We start from the raw sequence: 24,049 nt of genomic DNA, 5'->3' as shown, positions 1-24,049 counted from the left end.
ACTTCATTTCACAACATTTTTTAAATTTGTAAAATTAATGACTTTATGATTATCGTATGATATTACTAATTTTTTATATTCGTAATATGCAAAAAATTAATGCGATGAACTGTTTTTTTTAAATGTTTTTGTTATCCGATATAATTTGCGGTCAAAATAGTTGTTCATATATATATATATATATATGAAAAAGAAAGAAAAGAGAAAAAAGGTGTTAATGAGACGGAAACGTAAGTAAGTGAAAGTTGTGAGAAAAAAGAGAGAAAAAGGAAAACATAAAATGAGAAAAGGAAATATGATGAGGATGAGTGGTTTTGGAGCGTTGGATCTAAGTGGACCATATATTTCGGGTATGAGTGGGGGCCGCAGCATATCTCTACCCCACATGCTTCCATATGCATTGTTATGTAAATGCCTCTTCTTCAAACTCATCTATTACACAATTCTCATGCAACCAACCAACCAATTCTTTTCTTTCTTTCTTTCTTTCTTTGCCTTTTTTTTTTTTTTTTTTTTTTCATTTTAATCCTTTTTTTTACTAACTAAAAATAAAACCCAATATTTTATTTTCCATATTTCCACCTCAACATCCCATCACACCAAATATTGAATCTATTTCCCACTTCAATACGCATTCTACAAAGTTATTTGGTGTGCTCTTATTTAACCATATTTGTGTTCATGAAAACTATACACTGACCAGTTAGATCGTTTGGTATTACTGACATGTGTCTTAGCTTTTTTTTTTTTCTTTTACTATATATTCATATGTTTATTGTAATGATATTATTACAGGTTTAAAGGGTATGTGATTTTACTAGATTCACTAGAGTTAGATTTAAGATGTAATTAGTATAGGTAAAACTTTGTCGTATGCTTTTCAAAAGGTATTAGGTTTTTCCTTGTCATTCTCCATAGCTTAAAGTTTGTGCAGAGTGTAATCGTAAATGATTGTTTGTTCATGAGAAAACATGTATTCTATGTGCTTTTTAATATTTAAGTAGTATTAATTGTGTGATGGGAGGGATAGACTAAATAAATTATATACTTAACTATATTAAAATAAAATACTGTTTTTGTTGTGAAATCAGAAAATATTATTACATCTCGTAATAGTAAATGACCCATAAATAATTAAATATGTAAGAATACGAATTTCGAAGGTTACTAATAGATTAAATAAACTTTGAAACTCTCTGCTTGGAAAATAGAAATGAATGGATTAAATTTGTAAATATTGGGGAACAAAATGGAAGAAACCAAGAATACGACGTCGTAATCGAATAAGGACTGATTTAAAAGTATGTGCACAAAAATCTCGAATTTCAAGAACAAGAACTTCCATACTAATTAAGAAAAAAACAAAGGATATTCATCCATAAATATTTGTTTTTTTCATTTTTTACAACAAATTAATAAATCAATTTCCTTACAACTTAGAAAGTAAATCCACAAAATTCCTTTAAAAAGAATTCTAATCTTTTTTTCTCTCTCTATCTCCGCCATCAACGGCGGCGCTTCCGCGCGTGTTCCTCATGCGCCGCCATCCTCTTGCTTTCTTTCTCTCCTTCCCCTGTTCTTGAATTCCTCGGTCGTCACCTTCCCTTTAAAAAGTCCAAATCTCCATACCATTTTCTTCAACCTTCTGCTTCTTCTTTTCTTTGAATCTCTTTATTTCTCTCTCTCTTTCTCTTCCAATGAAATTAAATTCATAGAGTGAGAGAGAGAAAGAGGCTCTGTTTCTTGGGGTCTAGTTCTGTTGCTCTGTTAATCCCTGATTCTTGAACTTTCCAATGGCGGTGAATAATTTTTCATTCAAACCCGGTAGGCTAAATCTCTATACAATTACTTTGGTTGCGATACTTTGTGCCGTCTTTTACCTTGTTGGCGTTTGGCAACAATCCATCGGAAAATCCCTCATCTTCGCCGGCGGAAATTACGCATGTACAGCATCCACCGTTGCGGCCACCATCGAAAATTCCACGGCTACAACCGTCATCGACCTTGATTTCGCCGCCCATCACACGGCCGCTGACCTCCCGGTTGTCCAGAAGGCGCGTCGCCCTAACTTCCCGCCGTGCGATTCGAAGCTTTATGAATACACTCCCTGCGAAGACCGAGAAAGGTCGCTCAAATTCGATAGGGACAGATTGATTTACAGAGAGAGGCACTGCCCGGAGGCCGGAGAGATTCTGAAGTGCCGCGTTCCGGCGCCAGCCGGTTACAAGGTGCCGTTCCGATGGCCGGAGAGTCGGGATTTCGCATGGTTTTCGAATGTTCCGCATAAGGAATTGACAGTGGAGAAGAAGAATCAGAATTGGGTCCGGTTCGAGAATGACCGGTTCAGATTTCCCGGTGGCGGTACTATGTTTCCTCGTGGCGCCGATGCCTATATTGACGATATTGGAAAGTTGATCAATCTCGCCGACGGATCCATTAGAACCGCCGTTGACACCGGCTGTGGGGTACGTAACGGTTTTTGGATTTAAACCATCCGGTTTAAACCGGCCACTTGACTGAAAATTAATTCCGTAAAATTGATTTATTTTTCATACATTTTAAAAATTCCCTCAATGGGAATAAATGAGACTTTTCATTAATAAGGAAAATTTAATTGGATTTTTTAAAAGAAAAGATAATATCCATTTGCACCATAGTTGTTGTCTTTGTTACTTCTTGTTTTTGACTTGCTTTTTCATTCCATAGGGTTGAAATTTAAATTTATATATAATATTTTATTTTATTTTCAGGACAATTATATATTATAATTTGTTAAAAAAATCTTATTATTTTAATAATAATAACAATCAATTCGGTGACTAATTTAACGTTTAAGGTCCGTGAAAAGCGGCACCGACCAATAGGAAAGTGCCACGCACGTCATTAGGTGAATATGGGATAGGGATATATAGGGAAGTTCTATATATATATAAATCGAAAAATATCTGTAAATCATTATGAGGTGGAAAAAAAAAAAAATGGAATGGTTTTATTATATTTGGTAAATAGTTTCAATTTTAATGAGAACTTTAATTTGAATTTAAATTAGTAATATTAAATTTGTTAAAATATGGAAAATTTTATGAGCATATTCATGTATTGGGTAAAGATGGATGCATGTGATTCTAGCTAATAGGCATTAATTTTAGATAGTATTATGAATGAGTTATTGGTGAATTTCCCCATCACCATTTCATTTCATATCTTAATTTTTTTCATTAAACATTGTGATGGTTTTGTCTTTGAAACATTGGTAAAAATGTAAATATATATCTACAAAAGTATCAATATTAATATTTATTTAAAGTAGAGATGGAGTGTAGGACTGAGTATATTTTGTTATTTAGCATTTATTAATTTTATTCACATTTGAAGGAAAATATTGGCAGTATATGTTTATATATTTGGTAAGTGAGGAAGGTATAGTTGAATTTGAGAAGGAAAGAGGGAATCTGCATTAAATATGTTGACCATAAAAGCTTAAGTTGGAAAAGAAAAAATGAAACTTAGTTTTTTTGAAAATTTACCTATTTCCTCAATTTATTTTCGTAATTTTCTCTCTCGTGTTAATAATAATTTGACTAACTTTGAAGAAATGAATATAATGCTGTCAACGAGTTTTGTTGAACTGTTTTCCCTACTACTAACGTTGCATTAAGATTAAGAAATAATGATTTGTTGTTGTTTGATAAGGTGGCAAGTTGGGGAGCATACTTATTGTCAAGGAATATAGTGACTATGTCATTTGCACCTAGAGACACTCATGAAGCACAAGTTCAATTTGCACTCGAGCGAGGAGTTCCGGCTTTGATCGGTGTTCTTGCTTCCATCAGACTCCCCTATCCGTCTCGAGCCTTCGACATGGCGCATTGTTCTCGTTGTCTCATTCCCTGGGCTCAATCTGGTATTTTTTTTTTCTGCTTATTTCTTCCGTTCCAAGTACTAACTACAACATGTACGTTTCTCATTCATTCATTTTGATTCCTAAGCTATTTCATCTTCTATGTGAGGCAGATGGGATGTACTTGATCGAAGTTGATAGAATTCTAAGGCCTGGAGGCTATTGGGTTCTTTCGGGGCCACCGATAAACTGGGAAAATCACTGGAAAGGTTGGAACAGAACGACCGGGGATCTCCAAGCCGAGCAGTCGAAAATCGAGGCTGTGGCTAAGAGTCTTTGCTGGAAAAAGTTGAAGCAGAAGGATGATATTGCAATTTGGCAAAAACCAACCAACCATATTCACTGTAAAAAGAATCGAAAAGTTTTCAAATTCCCCAACTTTTGCCAGGAACAGGACCCGGATATCGCATGGTTCGTAACCTGTTTCACTTTGATTCTTTTCTTTAGAGAGATATATTCAAACCTAAAATCCAGAGTCTGCTAGTGATACCAAAACCAAAGTGATTAAAAAGTTTGATATCCAAAAAGATGCTCTCAAGGGGGTTGAGCTCTTTGCTTCTTTCACCAGCTATTTCTTTATTCTAAGCTTGGTTTTGTTTCCAAGAATCACAACAGAAATTCAATTCCTCATTTGGAGAAGAAGACAAAAGAGAACAGTTTCCATCCTTTTACGTCATAATAAATACTTGTTACCTTGTATTTATACTTATCTGTCTAATTGCAGGTACACTAAAATGGAGCCTTGTCTGACCCCACTTCCTGAAGTGTCTGATGTAAAAGAAACAGCTGGTGGGCAGCTGCTCAATTGGCCAGAGAGACTGACATCTGTTCCACCAAGAATTAGCAGTGGGAGTTTAAAGCAAATCACACCTCAAAACTTCACTGAAAACACGGAGTTATGGAGAAAGAGAGTAGCACATTACAAGGCCTTGGACGGCCAGCTTGCTGAGCCCGGGAGGTACCGCAATTTGCTTGACATGAACTCGTTCTTGGGTGGTTTTGCAGCTGCCATCGTTGATGATCCTCTGTGGGTCATGAACATCGTCCCTGTCGAAGCAGATTTTAACACCCTTGGAGTCATTTACGAACGGGGACTTATTGGAACATATCAAAATTGGTATGTAAAACTAAAATGCGTCCTTAACTGCACAAATACAGCAACCTTGTATTAGTGTTTAGATTCATAGTTCGTTTAATCGCTTTGAATTGAAAACACTCGTTGATCTTATCTTTAGGTGTGAGGCAATGTCAACTTATCCTCGAACGTATGACTTCATACATGGTGATTCGGTCTTCAGTATGTACAAGGGCAGGTAATAAGCTAGACCATGCATATTATGGTATTCTTTCGTATAATGCTCGAAACTAACGTATGAGGAAACTATACCTGTATTGCAGATGTGAAATGGAGGATATTCTGCTGGAAATGGACAGGATTCTGCGGCCACAAGGCAGCGTGATCCTGAGAGACGATGTGGATGTGTTGGTGGAAGTCAAGAGCATTGCAGAGGCTATGCAATGGGAATGCCGAATCGCAGACCATGAGAAAGGACCCCATCAGAGAGAAAAGATATTGGTGGCAACCAAGCAGTATTGGACTGCATCTGCAACTGAAGAAGAAAATCAAGAAAAGCAAACATCTTCTGAGAGTTAGCAGTGTCCCACTCAATGCTTGATTCAAAATTCTGTTCCTTTTTTCCTTTCTAATCTTTGGGGTCAATAACTCTTGATCATAAATTCATTTTTTTGTTTTTCAATACCCATTTTTTTTGTGAAGGGGCTCTCGAAGGTTGTATCACAGTATGAAATTATTTTAAAGAGAAAAACTATTGAGGTACCAAAGTTGAAATATCAGTACAGCATTTTCAAACACAAATAAATAATAAACAAATCTGTAATATGCTTACAAACGGATCCTAAACCATCACATTCACATCCAATCTTGAAGTCAACGTTTTACCACGAGCTGGAAATTTAGAGTGAGAGACTGTTGAGATGAGAACAGCTTTGATGTTTAGTAGTACAAATGGCACAGTTACCTGTATTAAGTACAAAACTCAAACGTTGAAATTTCTTTTATGATAAAGAATGAAAGGCATTATGGAAATTTTGCATGAAAATTTTCCCTAACAGGGACATGGACCAAATAACTTTTGTCAAGACTTCAGATCTGACATGCAATAGAATTTAATCAAGTCAACTGATTTAAACAGAATCATCCATCAAGTAGGATAAATTAAGATCACTTAAACAACCCCTTGTTCAAAGAACTCTTGTTTCTTTTATCCACTGACACACCAATAGTTTTCAACTATTCATATACATAATCTAGATGGAGCTTGAGCACCTGTCTGCATTGCACCCATCAGTTCAATTATTGGCCTCAATTCAAAAGTAGTTGGTACAAAATGTACTATATTAACTCCACAAACAAGGCTTCTTGCTTGCCAGTGAGGCCAAGATCTCTCAACATCATCGAACCATCTTCAACTCCAAAAGTACACCTCGGATATGGCCTTGCCTGTTCACCAAAAATTAAATGTGAAACTCAGACCGATCATTCATGATGGCATTGTGAATGTGTTCATTCCGTTTGGCTTTGGAAGCTAAAATGTTATAAACAAAGAGTAAAAGTAAAAGGACATGGTTGAAATTTGAAGACGCTGCAGGATAATGACAACCAAGTTAGCAACTGTTTTAGGAATAAAGGGCAGAAAACTTTCAAGCTTACCACTTTATATGTGCCAGGCTTCATAGCTAGTTTGTCATCAATGAAGTTGAAAAGAAGCTTCGAAACAAAAAAACCAAAGTCAGTTGAGTGAGAAAAAAGGGCTAAATGTAATTTTTAATTTAATCCTTCATATTTTATTATTCTTTAACTGTACCCTCCCCAAGATGAGGTTAAAACTGGAAATACAAGCTTTCAGCCTTTCATTGCATGGTAGTTAACAAAAATTTAGACGTAAATTAAGCCACTTAAGAAAAAGAAAAATAAAAATTTATTCTACCACTTGCGAATTTGGAAGAGAAATTAGAAAATTTTCTTATGTGAAACCTAGTTCCTTCTCTAAATCATACGAACAAATTTGGATGAGGAGTTATAATCAATTAGAAAGAAAGAAAAAAAACAACTCCTCCAAACTATATACTCACTAATTACTGTGCAATGTAAGGTTATCACAAACCAATTTTAAACATTCACCAACAAGCAGCATGATTATTGCCAAAACAAAAGGGAGTAAATTGAAAAACATCGCAATATTAGGAACAAAAACACATGTAGTCTAAACAAAATTCTGGCAATCCTACTGAGCATCCATGAAATTTTACCTGAAGCTTGTCAGACTTGAGAAAGCGTCGTTCATGGCGGTGTCCATCTGGCAATCGAAGAAGAAGGGTCACTGAATTTTTATCATTTATTTCTGGTTCAGGAGGAAATTGAGCTTCTTGAGCAGCTAAACTTCTCACTGTCTCCTGTCATAACATAGCGAATCAGAGGTTCAAGGATGAGAATTCATTGTTAATACTTGCTTTCTTCAAATATAGATAGAGAAGTTTGATCCATTATTACAATATATTGAAAAGGGGTGGGTTTAAATGATCATGATGTCTGAACTCAAAGTACAAGGATGATATTCAGTATAAAAATAGTTTGAATATGTCTATGAAGGCATAAATTTTTCAAAGGAGGGATCCACATGCTATGATAAATATAATGAATGTTTTGTGCTCAAAATGATAATGTCCTATATTACCTAAGAATTTAAGACCAGAAATAAATTGGTGAAGGCTGTAAGTGAACCACATTAGGCACCATCACCATCAAATGCACATCAACAATGCCAAACCAAGCATGAAACGTAATTGAATACTTTTCCATTAAAATTTTGTTGTTATTTTCTAGGACAAAAAGGTAAGAATAAAACATGAAGTCCAGTGAAGGGTGAGAGCATGAGTTATAAAAAAGAAATAAATAAAAATAATCCAGAAATATATCACAAAATAGATTAGTGACATTTTAAAAGTCATGGTTCAACATAAGGTAGGCTTAATACTCATCATCCCCAGGCATCACACAACATGTCACAGTACACATACAATACATATGGCACAAATTATTTGAAGCTTAAACCATGGGAAACAGGATCAAACCTTTTGTTGTTGTCGAGGTGGCTGTGTCGATGAAGATGGTATTGAACAGCACGGCACAGGTTGCATATCACTGCCCTTACTCTTGCCTTGAATTTTATCATTTTGCAAATGAGATGCAGGCAGAGAGTTTTTCTCTGAGAAGTTGTCAGAAACTCCCCTGAAAAAGGCAGCTTCGAGCAATACTGATTCACTTAACTCGTTGGAAGTGATGCCATCCCACTTTAAGTTCAGGGAAAGAACAACACGAATCAAGTTCCCATAAAAATATGAAAGACATGTTAGTTGGACGTCCAAACATATTCTCAAAATATAAAGTAGAAAGTCAATGTCATAAATGTTTGGTGCATGAGTGTGCGTGTGCCTCACACACACAGACAATAACGGGTAACAAGTCAAGAGATAAACATGTACCATACTACCTGTTTAGGATAAGAAGCACCTTGTTCATGCTGGTGATGAGTACTAGTGCTCCCTTCGCAATCCTATGCATTTTGATGAACAAATCATTTTAGTGAAATGGAATGGAGATCAAAGTTCAGCGAGAAGCATATAAAGCACAAAGGCCACAAATGAAAACAGTGATACCTTTGGTCCACTGTTGCTAGGTTCTCTCCTTCCTATGCTTGTAGCTTCATCTTTGTTCTCTACCATCAGCTCACGGCCTGCTTTCTCTTGCTCAGCCATCTGAAGTCAATTCAACTTTTGAGGTATGGACAAGAATCAAACTATCATTTTTTTTTTCTTTAAGAAAGGGGGAGTACAGTACTCTCAGCGACAAGGAAACTGCATGAGCAAGATCCTCCTCCTCCTGCTGAAGTTGCCTTTGCAAGAGCTGGAGATCAGAATCCTGCAACAGAATATGCAGATTACGTTACTTGAAAATATATATAACATACGATCAAGAACATGCATATATGTCCATCAATGCTTGCAAGCATGGATCAAATGTTTCAACTTGTTTTGAAGCCTCAATAGCAGCTCTAAGCATTTCATCCTCGGTGTCACTCTCTCTTGTTTGATTCCTGGATGATGAAGTGGGGTTTTCATCCTCGAAGTTGGTTCTCCATGCTTGATGAGATGGTTGCGCAGGAAAGCTATTGAACTCTGAAGGAATTCGCTCCATACCTCCTGGTTGTGAATGTGAATTAGAAGAAGGAAGGCCAGGTGATGGATATCCACGCATCTGGTCAAACAAATTTCTTCTATAATTTGGATCAAGAAGGTTTGATGGTCTGAAACTTCTGGCAGCACGAAGAAGTGGCCAAAAGCCATATTGTCCACCTTGACTCCCGCCACTTGCATCAGTGAAGTTATTCTCTGGGTAGGTGGGTGCAACATATTGACTGAGCAAGAAGAACATAACAGAGAAAAGAGAAGATATAAACGTTGTGTACAACTAAACATACAAAACCAGCATATTGCTATATAAAAATAAAAGAGGGTAGGGACTGAAAAATTCTAAAATTTTATAATGTGAAACTACATACTTGAAATTGTACCCTTCACTGAAATGAGAATTTACTGCTGCATTGACATTGCCTCTGTATTCCTGCCCATGACCATAACGTTAGATTACTAGAACACTGGCTCGAATAAGTTTAGGTGAAAAGTCCAAGCAGCTAAATTTTCTACGCTCACATTCAAGTTACATGTTTTATAGGTCTAGAGAATAAAATGAAGCATGCAATAAAGATAACATAGGAAATCAAATGATCAACATTCTATATGTCATGTAAAAATATTTTAATAACACAAACACGGAAGATGTCTTAACGATGAAAGTCTCTAATAACCATTATTGAAATAAGAAATGAACAAAAATTAAAAACGATATGGAGACGAAGCCATAAAACCAAATGCCCATCGTATGAATTCGTGATTCAAGCGTTGGCTTCCAAATTTCACCACATTGCACTCGCAGATTCTCAAATCAAAGCGATGGATCACCAAACAAGAAAATAACTAAAACAAAATGCCGATTAACAAAAATAAAACGCAACGAAGTATATCTGCCGGTGGAATGTGGCTTAATCGACTACATTACGATGAACATAGACCACGATAACGAAATTAAAAAGAGAGAGAGAGAGAGATCGGAAAATTATGAACTGGAGCAAGAGAATTGTGAGGGGAAAAGGGAAGGAGAGTGAACCTCGAGCTTGCGGAGGGCGAGAGATTCGGAAGCTCCGGTGATTCTCATGAAGGTTTCGATGGCTTCTTGATCCGGGCGGACCATTGCTCCGAATTGTCTCGGGAATTGGAAGAGGCAAGAAGAGATTTTCGGTGGACGGTGGAAGAAAAATGCGATACGATATATATATACATATTAGTTAATATGTAGATACGAACTTCGAGATTACGCGCCTTTTTAGTTGTGTGTTTTCTTTCTTTTGTTTTGATTGAAAGTTAAAGCTAGGAGAGAAATTCCATTACCTCCTCTTTACCGTTAAACTAATTACCGTTAAACTAATTAAGTATGCAGTAATATTTTAAAAAATTTATAAATATAGTAAAATTTATTAAATTTCATGAATGATATAAGTTTATCATCGAAAGTTCATGTTACAAATATTGATCTATCATTTATGGATCTTATAGACCATACGAGTCTATTATCATCAATAATTTTGCTATATTTATAATTTTTTTAAAGTTCTTGTATCTCTAATTATTATTCTTAAAATAGTCATCAACTACAATTACTTAAAAATGTATTTATGTTTACGTGTATTAAAAATTATGAAAGTTGTCAAAAATAATAAATTTGACCAAATATTTACAATATATAACAAAATTTCACATTATGATAATAATAGACATTGATTTGCTTATATTAGCAACGTTGATAGATAGTAATAGAATGTTATCAGTTTCTATCATTAATATAATAAAAAAAATTGCTAGAGTTTGAAAAATATTTTAGTTATTTCATTATGTTTAAAAATGTCCCTAAAAAATATCATCATACTTTGTTGTTATCTTGAGTTTTTTTAGTACAACGGTCGTGAAGATGTGTGATCGAATCTTCCATTTCTCGGATAAAAAATAATGCAATTACTGTTAAGATGAACTCATTTTGACATTGAATTTTCAATTTTACGGTTATATTAAATGAGCCTTCGATCAAATATTGATATGAACTTGTGTTCTTGTAAATGAACGACTTCTAAAAATTGAGTTGACAGTTAAATTGTTTTTCCTGTAGGAAATGTGTTGTTTTGATTTTTATCTTTGTTTTCAAATCGACGAATTATACTTTGTTACAAATTATAAGTTTTGTCACATAGTCTAACAGATTTTATTTTAATAGTAGTTTTGAAAGGTTCGTGACAAAGTAAAAGAACGATGATTGCAAAATTTAAAGACATTTTAAGAGTAAATATCATATAACATTTATTTAAACCACAATGATACGAAAGAAAAAAAAAGGAATAGTCAAACAATTTGTGAGTTAAAATAAAAAACTAACATAAATGCTATATGAGTCTAGTACAAGTTGATATTTGTTAGTGACTAGTACAAGCGCAGGGGCTCGAGATAGCTCCCTAAACTTTATATATAAAGTTTGACAACACTATTGTCATTAGCTAGTTTATAGCTAAATTTATACTTTAGACCATTATAAATCACAAATCAAAGTTCAAGTTTTACTTCTTACAATTTTAGATTATTTTTATTGATCTATAAAACCTCTATCAACAAAAACAACAAACGAGTGTAGTGTAAAAATGTATACCTTAAAATATAGGAGTTATTGTTTTAGTTTATAACTAAACAAGAGTTGAATTTAAAGCAACGTCTCATTTGGTAAATGTTTAGTTGTTTGTTTGTAATTTCTACAAACTAAGCATATTTTCTACTAATTTGTTAGAGTGGTATGCTATTAATACCTTTGATAGAATCATATCAGTGTTCATTAGAATCATATAAGTGTTTATTATTGATCAAATATTTGCTAAATATTTTGTGAAATTTGTTATTTTTGACGATTATTGAGTATGTATATATAATAATTTTATAAATTGATATGTAATTATTGTTTGCAATGAAAAAGTGTAAAAGGACAAAATGGAGAAGGAAACGACGTCGTTAAGGAACACGTGAGAGTGATCGGGATCGCACGTGGCATCGGATCTCCCCGTCTCTTCGGAGTCCGAGTGGTGGGAAGGAGAGAGGAGTGTAAAAATTTTAAGCGAGAGAGAAACTCACACACATTCCTGAAACACACACACACACAAGTACGCTCACCTTCTTCCCTCTCAGTAAACCCTAATTCTCCATCCCCAATTCCCATTTCTTCCTCTCAATTCTCCCGATTTCGATCTTCCCATCGCTATGCAAGGCGAGGACGAGCCCTCTGGCAGCGCAACGATGGTCGAAGACGAGATCCACGCCAACGGCACTACCTCCGACGACCACAACCGCAATAGACCCATTATTACTGGCGAACAGCTCGACATTGAAGCTTATGCTAGTCTCTACTCGGGTCGTACCAAGATCACTCGCCTTATCTTCATCGCTGACCACTGCGGCGCCGAGACTAACCACACGATGCAGCTCGAGGCGCTTCGCATGGCTTACGACGAGATTAAGAAGGGCGAGAACGCTTTGTTGTTCAGGGAAGTTGTGCCGAAGATTGACGGTAGGTTGGGGCCTAACTATGGGATGGATGCCGCTTGGTGTGAGATGGTTGAGCGGAGGGCTGAACAGAGGAAAGATAAGCTTGAGAATGAGCTCAATGCGTATAGGGTACATTACGTTTGATTTCAACTTTCCCACTTTCTATTAGTGTAATTCTGCTGTTGTTCTCTTGTCAACGAGAGGGGTTTATAACTCAAGTTTCATAGCAAATGCTCGAATTGAAGTTATGTACTAAAAAGGGAAAACAATTCGTTTGAAAATCTGGATGCTGTATAGTTAGCAACTTCTTTAGGAATTTTCTGGTTTCCGTTTTTAATTTGTTTCTGTTGTTACTTTTTGCAGACTAATTTGATAAAAGAAAGTATAAGGATGGGATATAATGATTTTGGGGATTTTTATTATGCTCACGGTGCACTTGGTGATGCTTTTAAAAGTTATGTTCGTACGCGTGATTATTGTACTACATCAAAGCATATCATTCATATGTGCATGAGCGCAATTCTTGTCAGCATAGAGATGGGCCAGTTTACTCATGTCACGAGTTATGTCAGCAAAGCAGAACAGACCCCGGAGGCCCTTGATGCAATTACTAGTGCAAAGCTTCGTTGTGCTGCTGGATTGGCCCACTTGGAAGCAAAGAAGTACAAACTTGCTGCTCGCAAGGTTTGTTTTCGTATGCACATTATGATCCAGTAGTTCTGTTTGTTCGAATTATATCGACCTTCTTAAAACTAGCTTTCTTTGGAAGTTCCCATACGGAGAGTGCATATGATCATGCTTTAATCTTATATCATTTATAAGTTGTGTCTGTGTATTGATCTGGAGTAAAAAACAACACGATCATCATAGGTTTTCTTTATTGTATCCCAATATCTAATCTATATTTTGCACTTGAGTTCTGCTAAACGTCTATTAACGTTGATTGTGGTGTTGAAGGGGTTTCTTTTACATTTCAATTATGTGATTCCTTGTTATATTTGCAGTTTTTGGAGACAGGTCCTGAACTAGGAAATCATTATAATGAAGTGATTGCACCTCAGGATGTTGCAACATATGGTGGTCTTTGTGCACTTGCAACTTTTGACCGCTCAGAGCTAAAGGCACATATTCTTTGTTTCTTTTTCCTGCTAATCATGTTCCCTATGGAATGAAAGGCAAGTGACTTGCTTATTTTTCTGACTAATTGTTTTAATCTGGCAGTCCAAAGTTATAGACAATGTCAACTTTCGAAATTTCTTAGAGTTGGTTCCTGTAGTCCGAGAGCTGATCAATGATTTCTACTCAAGGTTTGTGGAGTTTTTATACATTGTAATAAGCAGTTGTCACTAATCTTTGCAAAGACATCTATCTCTAGCCTTAGTTACATAACATCACCTGAAACCATCATTTCATGAACATAAATCATAAATTGGACTAGACATACCTCAGATGTTTTAGTAATTGCTTATACGGGTTACCTTGTATGCTCTGATGCTCCTATATTACCCTCAGTAGTTTGTACGGAAAGATATCTATTTGTCTGTTTTTCCTCTCATGATGAAATGTTCATTTTTCTTTGCAGCCATTATGCATCATGCCTAGACTACCTTGGGAATCTTAAGCCTAACTTATTGCTTGACATTCATTTACATGACCATGTTGAGACACTCTATGATCAAATACGTCACAAGGCTCTCATCCAATACACACTCCCATTTGTGTCTGTTGACCTCCACATGATGGCCAATGCTTTTAAAACAAGTGTGGCTGGTCTTGAGAAAGAGCTTGAGACACTAATCACTAATAACCAAATCCAGGTTTCTTTCCTACCATCTTTTTTTTATTCTGTTTTTATTTTTATATATTGTTGTTGTTTGAAATGTTTCGTGAGGGATTGATAAATTTATAATCTGCCAGAGAATTTATTACGAGGTTTTGGAACCATTCCACTGCTTGCTGTGTACTTGTAACTAGGTTTATGTGTTCACGTGATAATGAAATATGCATTCCTTTCAGCTATTTTCACAATTGCATAGTTGCATCTGATATATCTGGTTACCTGAAATTATCTTGATGATGACTAAATCTTAGTCAGTTAGACCCACCCCCACAAACCATGCAACTGATTATTGATTAACTCGGATCAAATCAGCTTCACCCTTGAACCTAGCCGCCAAGGTTGGCTTAGGGACATATTCTGTCTACTGCTACCACCTACCTAGATGTCTCATGTTTGAATGTTTGGGTGATAACTCCTGATGTCTCCGAAGTTTGGGCCTTAGAGCAGGACTGGGGAGCAAATTTTTTTAAGGGAAAGTGCACCATCGAACCTATTAACCACATAATTTGGTAGGATGGATTCGATCAACTACTTAAGTGATTTTGGCATATTTTAAATGACAGTAGGGTCACTTAAATGCTTTATGACTTCATAATTCAAAGGATTTGAACTATTTGATTTTGGGGAGTTCAATTTCCTAAAAGTGCGGAAATTATTAATATTAAGACCAAAGGTAGAAAATTGACCAAAGTTTTCACTAACCATTGCCCAAATCATCGGTTTACCCAAGTCCAGCCCGGAAAAGGTTGAAAATTATGGATATCTAAACTGAGCTAGAAATCCGAGGGAATTGATTCTGACTCACTAGCTAAGTGCGAGGTATAAAAGAATATTATTTAGCTCCTTGTTAGACAACTATTTTGCTATTGAAATTGTAGCTTATAAATACTAATTTCAACAATGTATTTATTTATTTTGTTAGCTATATTTTAGAAAAAGTTCTTAAAATCTAAGCCAAATTTTATAAACTTATAAACAGTAGTTTTAAAAAACTCACAATTATTTCTTTTATTTAGGTTAGGAATTAGTTTATAAGAATGGTGAAAATCACGCTGTAGAAATTGTAAGTAACTAGGCACAGGTTTTTAGAAACAGAATGGTTATCAAACGAATTTAATTTTTTGTTTTGTTCTTTCTTTCTTCTAGTTTTCATAACTTGTATTGTGAAAACGTTCTCAAAGACTAGATAACAACTTAAAGAAACCTAAGAGTGAAAGCAGGGTTTATATGCTTAACTTTCCTCAAAAAACAAACAAACAACAATCAAATGGGCCTCATTTATGGTTTCTCAATTGTTGGAAGCTGTTCTCAAGTCCGGAACTTCCCTCCTCTTCTCTTTGCCTTTTGGCGCTTCAAAAGTTATTGGCTTGCCCCAACTCCTAGATGCAATTAATCTACCACTACCTCTCTATCTTTCCATATCTGTACCTTTCCTAACCAGCTTTTATCGACTTAATGATGTTTGTCGTGTAACACACTTTGTATCCAATGAATTTTTGTGAGGTACTGAACAAATATTCAAATCGATAATAGTGTATCATTTAACTATTTCCAATGGAATGCAGGCAAGAATTGACTCACACAATAAAATTCTTTACGCACGGCATGCGGATCAGAGGAATGCAACCTTCCAAAGGGTCTTACAGTCCGGAAGCGAGTTCGACCGCGAAGTCCGATCGATGCTACTGAGAGCAAATCTTATCAAGCATGACTATAACCAACGAGGGGGATCTAGAAAAATTTGATATTTTTTAATAATTGGGCTGTACACCCCCCTTGTTTCTCTCCTTGATTGGCTTTCATTGCTTTGGCCATGAGTACCGTTTGCATAGAGAGCGAGAGAGAGAGTCAAAGAGACTTAAATTGAAATTGGAAGTTGGATGTGAGGTGGTGGATTGTTAAAAAAGCAAGAAGAGGTAGAAGGAATTCATGCAACAATTACACATAACTGCTTGTTTTGTAAATACTTAATTTTTCTGAGTTGGAGTTATTGATTCTTCCAGTTTTTCCTTACAGATTCCAAGGACACACCATGTTTCTGACTTTGGCTGTGAGTTGAATTTGCAAAGTAATGAGAATTTCTTCATTGTTTTCTCTCTTTTACAATCCTCAACCCATTCAATTTCTCTAGAGAATTTCTCTTATAGATCTGTGTAAGTTAATAACCAATAAAGATTTGAAAGTTCCATATTATAAGGTGTCGTCTTATTATTGTTTGAAACTATGTTCTTGATTGATATGCGTTACTTTTAATGACAAACATTTATTGTTCGAACTCTTCTACTAGTAACAAAACTTTTGTTTCTTACTTGAGCGATTGTAGCTTGCAATGAAAGAAGACGTACTTCTATTTGTAACTTGTTAGAAGTTGCATGTGGTTTTTGCTTACGGTCTTCGAAGTTAAATCTGATAATTTTAAATCTATACTATATTACAATTCCATAACTTTAGGTTTAAGGTTTGAATACATGTTCTATTTTAACCTAAAATATCACTTGCAATTTTTCGTAAGACTTCAAAAATATTCCATCTCTTAAATCTATTCATTCATTTGAAAGTTGTATTATCAAACACCTAATCTCACCCCTCCAATAAAAAGGTTTTTAAAACCTCAATTTGTCTAGACGTCGAGCAGCCACTAGTTAAGACAAAACACCTCGAAACGATAAGCAAAAAGTAGTAATATAGTCGAGATTGAATTTTCATAAAGTTTCTTGCTTTCAACGGTATTAAAAATAAATAACAACTATCTAATTGTAAATCATGTTTAATGTTTGACTAAAAATCTAAAATTATATAACCTATGAAATAGTTTTGCAAAACATTAATTAATTTTTCTTTCCCAAAATTTCTCAACATAAATAATAATAATAATAATGTTATGAAGATGACATAGCCCATTAAATATTGAGAGTAAGACCATTGTCTCTCTAAACCATCGAAGCTCTCCAAGGGGAGTGAGATTCGGACTCGACTGTGGATTCCCACTTCAAACTCATCCTTAATCTTCTTCTCCAATTGCTTTCAATCTCTTCTCCCATTCCATTTCAACTTAATTCTCGTGTTCTTCCGCTTCAATTTGAGCTGAATCTATCCATTTTCAGTTTTCATTGGACTTAGATTTGGCTATATAACCGATCATACCTCCACTTTTCTTCCTCACATGTTCCATTGATATCAGATCCAGATTGCTTTCACCATGGGTCACGTTAACTTGCCGGCTTCCAAGAGAAACGGGCGGCAATGGCGTCTCCTTGATATTGTTTCCGCGGCGTTTTTTGGTTTGGTGTTATTGTTCTTTCTTCTCGTTTTTACTCGTCTTGGTGACTCGCTTGCTGCTTCTGGTCGACAGACTTTGTTGCTTTCGAATGCTGATCCAGGGCAGCGTCAGCGGATTATGGAGTTGGTTGAGGCAGGGCAGAAGCAGGCTATTGAAGCTTGCCCTGCCGAGGCTGTGGATCACATGCCTTGTGAGGATCCAAGGCGAAATAGCCAATTGAGTAGGGAGATGAATTACTATAGGGAGAGACATTGTCCGCTACCTTATGAGACGCCGCTCTGCTTAATTCCACCGCCCGATGGGTATAAGATACCTGTCCAATGGCCGGAGAGCTTGCACAAGGTATGGCGGTTTCTCTAATTCTTGCTTTGTTTGAAAAATTGTGAGATCTTTAGTTTTATGATTCCTGCTTAACAAAGAGTTGGAACTTCCGTTTCTAAGATTAGAATAACTTGCAATTTCCAAGGCGTAATTAGCTTATTGTGTGCTATGCTTCCACTGAGTGTGAACGACTTAAGTAGGAAATCGATGAATTAGCAACAGTTTGGATATGAACTGTGAAGTGCTTCATTCTTGGAGGTAACCGGATGAAAATTTGTAAATTAGTACATTTGAATGTCATGGGTAAGTCATGGGTAGTTCGCTACCTGATTGATTGGATAACCACACATAGCTTACTTGGAACTGCAGATCACTATTATGCGCTTAAGATGGCTAAGGGGACTGTGGGTGAGGAAGAAAGAAGATTGATATTCATCTGATAATTCCTGGACTAAGAAGTCAGGGATAGATTATTAACTGTGACTTATAACTTGTGTTCCACCATGAGTTTTCAACTATTTTAAATATATGTATATATATATTTGGGTTTGAGCCGAGTAGGGATGGGGGCTGAAGTAGGAAAAATATTGAGAGCCATCTGTATTTTGTATTTTGTGGCAGGTTATCAATGTTTTTCTAGTGTTTGGAGTGTGTTTGTTTTGGTTCCAAGATTTTGTCTCTGATTTGATGTGTGGGAGGAGATCAAGGTTGGCTTTAATAAAATCCTTAACATCTCGAAGCATATACTAGCTTGTATTTGTGATTTGATAAAGCTATGGATTGAGACTAAAGAGACTCTCGGTTGCCGTTTTTGTTCTTTTCCCCACAAATTTAGATCTAGATTACGATGTTCTTGAATTGAATTAATATCTGTAAGTATACAGTTTCAGGAAAGAAAAGGAAATTAAGAAATGAAGTAATGACTAATATTAAAAGAAATAGATTATGTCTGGTTCTAGGCAATTCTTATCTTACTTGTCAATTTGTCATTAAGAAGAAAATAATATTGATGCTTCCAGTGAAGAAGAAAACTTCAGTTAAATTTTCTGATGAGCCCTGCCGAAGCTGAAATATGTGAACAGCGCATAAAGGATATTGTTCCTTACACTTAGCTTATTTCCCTCTGTCTGACGGGAAAACATGCACAAATAACTTCCCACCACCTCCATGCCAAAGGAAAAAAAAAATCATGTTTCCAAGTTGCACCTTGGTTAGTATCAAACGTCAAAGAACAAATATGTGTATTTGATATTATCTTGACTGGTCTTTTGTTCCTTTCAAACATAAAATGGTACCTGAGTGTAGTATCAAGTTCTCATCAAGTGCTATGATCATTCTTCTTTAAGTACTGTCTATTTACATGTGCTATGCAGATATGGCACAGCAACATGCCTCACAACAAGATTGCTGACAGGAAAGGACATCAAGGATGGATGAAACAGGAAGGTCCACATTTCATTTTTCCAGGGGGTGGTACCATGTTTCCAGATGGTGCAGTGCAATATATCGAGAAACTTGGACAATATATTCCTACAAAGGGTGGCATTCTGAGAACTGCGCTTGATATGGGCTGTGGGGTAAGAGCAATCCTTTTTTCCTTACTGCGCCCATGTTGAAATTTTGTTTCCTGTTTTAGTTTTAATAAACAGATCACAAATTTGATGCTCTTTGCAGGTAGCCAGTTTTGGAGGGTATATGCTTGCCGAGGACATTCTGACTGTGTCATTTGCTCCAAGAGATTCACATAAAGCACAGATACAATTTGCTTTGGAAAGGGGGGTTCCAGCATTTGTTGCCATGCTTGGAACTCGGAAACTCCCTTTTCCAGCATTCTCGTTTGATTTGGTGCATTGTTCACGTTGTTTGATTCCATTTACTGCATACAGTGAGTTTTTAATGACCTTATTCTGCTTGAATTAAATGCAACTGGATTGTGTTTTTGTGAGCTCATAGGGATGTTAATATTCTTTTTTATAATTATAACTGAATCAACGTAAGGTTCGGGGTGTTTTTCTTTCCCTGAAAAAATAAACCTATATTATATGTATAACAGCCTGATTCATAGCCAATAAAGAGTATTAAGATTCTTTTGCTTTTATTCACAATTGATTTAGATAATACTGAGGAGTTGGAGGTCCTGTGGAAGTTGACTTAAAATTATCATATATTTCAGTTATATAGTTTGGCTTTTAAACTTGAAGTGAATTGTACACAACGACATTACAAGGTATAGTTTTTTTTTAATCATAAAACTATATGGTTTTGCAGATGCAACATATTTCATTGAAGTTGATCGTCTACTTCGCCCAGGGGGGTTTTTGGTTATATCTGGACCCCCTGTACAATGGCCGAAACAAGACAAAGAATGGGCAGATCTTCAGAGTGTTGCAAGAGCTTTATGTTACGAGTTAATTGCTGTGGATGGAAATACTGTCATCTGGAAAAAGCCTGTCGGAGATTCATGTCTTCCTAATCAAAATGAATTTGGTCTTGAATTGTGCAATGAATCTGATGATCCAAATCGTGCATGGTAATTACTGTTGGAAAGCCTGTTTTGAACTTGACTTATTGATGTATGGAAAATTCATACTGATCCATTAATAAGTTCTTTGATATGAGTTTTGTATTTTTGTAGGTATGTGAAATTAAATAGATGCGTAAGTAGGACGTCTTCTGCCAAGGACGAGTTCGCTGTTGGGACAATTCCAAAGTGGCCGGATAGGCTAGCAAAAGCTCCTCCAAGAGCTGGAGTTGTGAAAAATGGTCTTGATGTGTTCAATGCTGACTCTCGGCGGTGGGAAAGGAGGGTCGCTTATTACAAAAAATCTTTAAAACTGAAGCTGGGGACCCCAGCAGTACGCAATGTGATGGATATGAATGCATTTTTTGGAGGCTTTGCTGCAGCCATAAAATCTGATCCAGTTTGGGTGATGAATGTTGTTCCTTCTCACAAGCCATCCACTTTGGCTGCAATATATGACAGAGGCTTAATTGGAGTCTATCATGACTGGTGAGTTTCATATTAATTGCTTTAGTTCTTTAACGTGGGCCTACTTCTGTCCTCTATTGTTCCTAATTTTCCTCGTCTATCTTTACAAGCATCAAACAAAATGCTTTTGAACTTTACCGACCAGTTTTCTAGTGGAGCTAGTCAAGTCATATTTTTTATTATACCTTTTCTACTTGCAAGGACAAAAATTTGGAAGGTTAGCGTTTAACTATTAGTCTAAGTCCAAGGCGGTAAAATTTATTGTCAACAGAATGGGAAAATAAATGATTTAGCCAACGTTGTCTTGTTCTTTCTCGTTTCTATTCTTTTTGTGATTTTGATGAGGGCCTGCTCAATGGCATAGATATTTGGAAATATTAATAATTACCGGGAAAATGATAGTGAAACAGATTAGTGATCTTCTTCGGGATTAACTGAACCTCACTCTCTTGAATGCTTAAAAGTTAGAACATTGTCTTTTAATTATATATATTTAAATTTTTAGGCAGCCACTTCAAAAGTATTATTATTATTATTTTTCCCTTTTGAGAGCCAGTATGCTATGCAGGTACCTTCATAACTAGGAAGTGTTAAATGCATTTTCTTTATATAGATGGACTAATATTGGATGGTTTCAGGTGCGAGCCTTTCTCAACATATCCGCGTTCTTATGATTTTATCCACGTATCTGGAATTGAATCCCTCGTTAATTATCCAGGTTCAGATAAGAGTAGGTACGTATTTTTATTTTCAGCCATCAGTATATACTTTGTTTAGATCTTCTCAGTTATTTCACATTCTGCTAAAGCTTTGAAAATGATTGGCATTGGCACGAAACCCAAGAATATTATCTAGGACTAAATTAATCCTAGGATCCAAAAGTAATCTGATGAATAGTATTGATATATTTGGAGTTTTTTATTTTAAGGGAAAGAGTTTAGGGACCAAAATCTGATTTTTTGTTTTTAGTCTTTGAAAATTAGGCATGTTTTCTCACAATTTCCTACTCATAGTTTTTAATTCTTTTATGTGAACATCTGGATTCATAGCCAATTGACACCTACAAAAACAAGTTTTTGAGAAGCGCTGTTTTTAGTTTTCAAGTTTTGGTTTTGATGATTTTGAAAACACTCCTAACATGTAGACAACAAAACATAGAAATTAACACATAGATTACTTTGTAGGCTTAATTAAATTTCAAAAACAAAAAATAGAAGATCAAATGATTACCAAACAAGCCTTTTAAGTTATAACTTTAAAATTGAGCCAACAAAAGCTTAGCTCAACATCAACTGACATCTAAATGTACAAAAAACCAAGAGATTCTTGGTTTGAAACCCCCACCCCAATTGTACTTGAGAAAAAAGTTAAACTTTAAAATGAAGAGCTAATAAATTGAATTTGAACGGTTCAAAATGTTATAATCTACACAGTTCACTAACTACAAGTCTACAACAAAGAAAGTCAGAAGAGTAATTTAATTTGAATTATTGCCCTCTCCCCATGAAAGCTTATCTATTATAATACTTTCATTTGTATGACCTCCAGATGAAATTGTGGGCGTTTACTTCAATTTTTTTTCTATATCTTGTATAGTGAAAAGAACTACATAAAATTGTAAAGAGAAAACTACAAGTAAACTTAAAAGGAAGATGATCATATTTTCCATTACTTGGATATTCATGGGCATCTTTCTTATCCTAAGAAAATGAATATATTTTTGCTCCCTGCAGGTGTAACCTTGTTGATCTAATGGTCGAAATGGACCGTTTCTTGCGTCCTGAAGGAACTGTAGTGATTAGGGACAATCCTGAAGCTATCGAAAGGGTAAGCCGCATAGCTCGAGCAATCAGATGGACCGCCACAGTACATGAAAAAGAACCTGGATCACAAGGAAGAGAAAAAATTCTTGTTGCAACAAAAAACTTTTGGAAACTACCTTGAACATTCAAATGATGATAGAGGCTGAATTATCTTATCCCAAATGAAGGAAGGCAGGTATTCCCTTTTGTTGATCCATAATTTTTGAAGCCAACATAGTAGTGAAAAATTAGAAGGTCAAGAAAGCACAAAAAGAAAATGGAAAAGAAGCATGCAGGTTTATTATCCGAGAAGTTTCCAAATATTCTTTGTTTTAGTTTCTTAACATTTCAAAAAAAGGTTAGCAGCTAAGTTTATGCCTCTTTCTTCTTCTTATCATCACCATTGTCAACTTCTTGTATTTGCTATATTTTTTCCTTTTTTTGTTATCCCTCTCTTTGCAGTAACTTTATCTATAGGGGGACTTTTGGTAACATAAAGTGTTCATGGTGGAAAATGGAGGTAATCCAAATAAAGAATTCCACATGTGAGGTGTTCTTTATATATTTGATCATGTACATGTATAATTTACCAGAATCCACCCCTATAAAATCCTATCTCTATTTATATTTCTCATTATTAATGGTCTTTACTCTTTATACATTTGTTTATATATATATCTTTAATGTTGTGTATACAGTTTTGTTTGGTAGAAATATTTGCAGAGCAAAGTGTAGAGATTTGTGTTTTAAGCTCTCTACACACATACATTGGGGAATATATGGATGATTGGCATAAGGTATGTGTCCAATTTAATGCTATACAATCTCTTTTCCTCTTTTTTTTTTATCTTCACAAATGTTCTCAAAAAATAGAAAGATCAAAACTAACATGAAACGTCTTCCTTTGAAACCTTTTTTTGAAAAAGTTTGAAACATATATAATAGCTAATCGGTAATTAATTCTTAATTCAGTGTTTAATAGCTAGGTTAAGTGTCTAGAATTTGATGGGTCTACAATATCAAACAAGTTTTCAAATTAATTAGTCTATTGAATGTTTGATTAAGTTGTTTAAATACAAGTTTGAAATTCCAATATCACATTGGGTACGAATCAAACTCCTTTCTTAACTATTCCGTTTTTTCT

At 35.3% G+C, this 24,049-nt stretch overlaps 4 protein-coding genes across 4 annotated transcripts; 3 read left to right on the top strand and 1 right to left on the bottom strand.

The window, feature by feature from the left end:
* The first annotated feature begins 1,455 nt into the window (after window positions 1–1,455).
* On the top strand, window positions 1,456–5,777 carry LOC101206343 (probable methyltransferase PMT16). The gene is made up of 6 exons (XM_031882467.1): window positions 1,456–2,465; window positions 3,694–3,904; window positions 4,015–4,312; window positions 4,626–5,018; window positions 5,137–5,214; window positions 5,300–5,777. Exons 1-6 carry the CDS (start codon window positions 1,794–1,796, stop codon window positions 5,553–5,555), a joined length of 1,908 nt encoding a protein of 635 aa, XP_031738327.1. The 5' UTR covers window positions 1,456–1,793; the 3' UTR covers window positions 5,556–5,777.
* Window positions 5,778–6,052: 275 nt separating this feature from the next.
* On the bottom strand, window positions 6,053–10,363 carry LOC101206103 (plant UBX domain-containing protein 9). Its single transcript, XM_004133833.3, has 10 exons — window positions 10,206–10,363; window positions 9,541–9,602; window positions 9,009–9,396; window positions 8,820–8,900; window positions 8,639–8,737; window positions 8,473–8,535; window positions 8,054–8,272; window positions 7,232–7,375; window positions 6,633–6,689; window positions 6,053–6,422 (listed from the first exon to the last, which is right to left on the bottom strand). Exons 1-10 carry the CDS (start codon window positions 10,287–10,289, stop codon window positions 6,315–6,317), a joined length of 1,305 nt encoding a protein of 434 aa, XP_004133881.1. The 5' UTR covers window positions 10,290–10,363; the 3' UTR covers window positions 6,053–6,314.
* A 1,871-nt stretch (window positions 10,364–12,234) lies between these two features.
* On the top strand, window positions 12,235–16,619 carry LOC101205870 (COP9 signalosome complex subunit 1). Its single transcript, XM_004133832.3, has 6 exons — window positions 12,235–12,802; window positions 13,037–13,357; window positions 13,678–13,794; window positions 13,895–13,980; window positions 14,256–14,490; window positions 16,079–16,619. The coding sequence occupies exons 1-6, from the start codon at window positions 12,389–12,391 to the stop codon at window positions 16,256–16,258; spliced, it is 1,353 nt and encodes a 450-aa protein (XP_004133880.1). The 5' UTR covers window positions 12,235–12,388; the 3' UTR covers window positions 16,259–16,619.
* A 798-nt stretch (window positions 16,620–17,417) lies between these two features.
* On the top strand, window positions 17,418–23,562 carry LOC101205635 (probable methyltransferase PMT13). Its single transcript, XM_004133831.3, has 7 exons — window positions 17,418–18,135; window positions 19,488–19,691; window positions 19,789–19,999; window positions 20,383–20,644; window positions 20,750–21,124; window positions 21,742–21,837; window positions 22,837–23,562. Exons 1-7 carry the CDS (start codon window positions 17,713–17,715, stop codon window positions 23,045–23,047), a joined length of 1,782 nt encoding a protein of 593 aa, XP_004133879.1. The 5' UTR covers window positions 17,418–17,712; the 3' UTR covers window positions 23,048–23,562.
* The last annotated feature ends 487 nt before the right edge of the window (window positions 23,563–24,049 follow it).

Source organism: Cucumis sativus, chromosome 3, assembly GCF_000004075.3.
Source record: "Cucumis sativus cultivar 9930 chromosome 3, Cucumber_9930_V3, whole genome shotgun sequence".
NCBI lineage: Eukaryota > Viridiplantae > Streptophyta > Magnoliopsida > Cucurbitales > Cucurbitaceae > Cucumis > Cucumis sativus.
The sequence above is the reverse complement of the archived record's forward strand: the minus strand, read 5'-3'. Positions and strand labels throughout refer to the sequence as shown.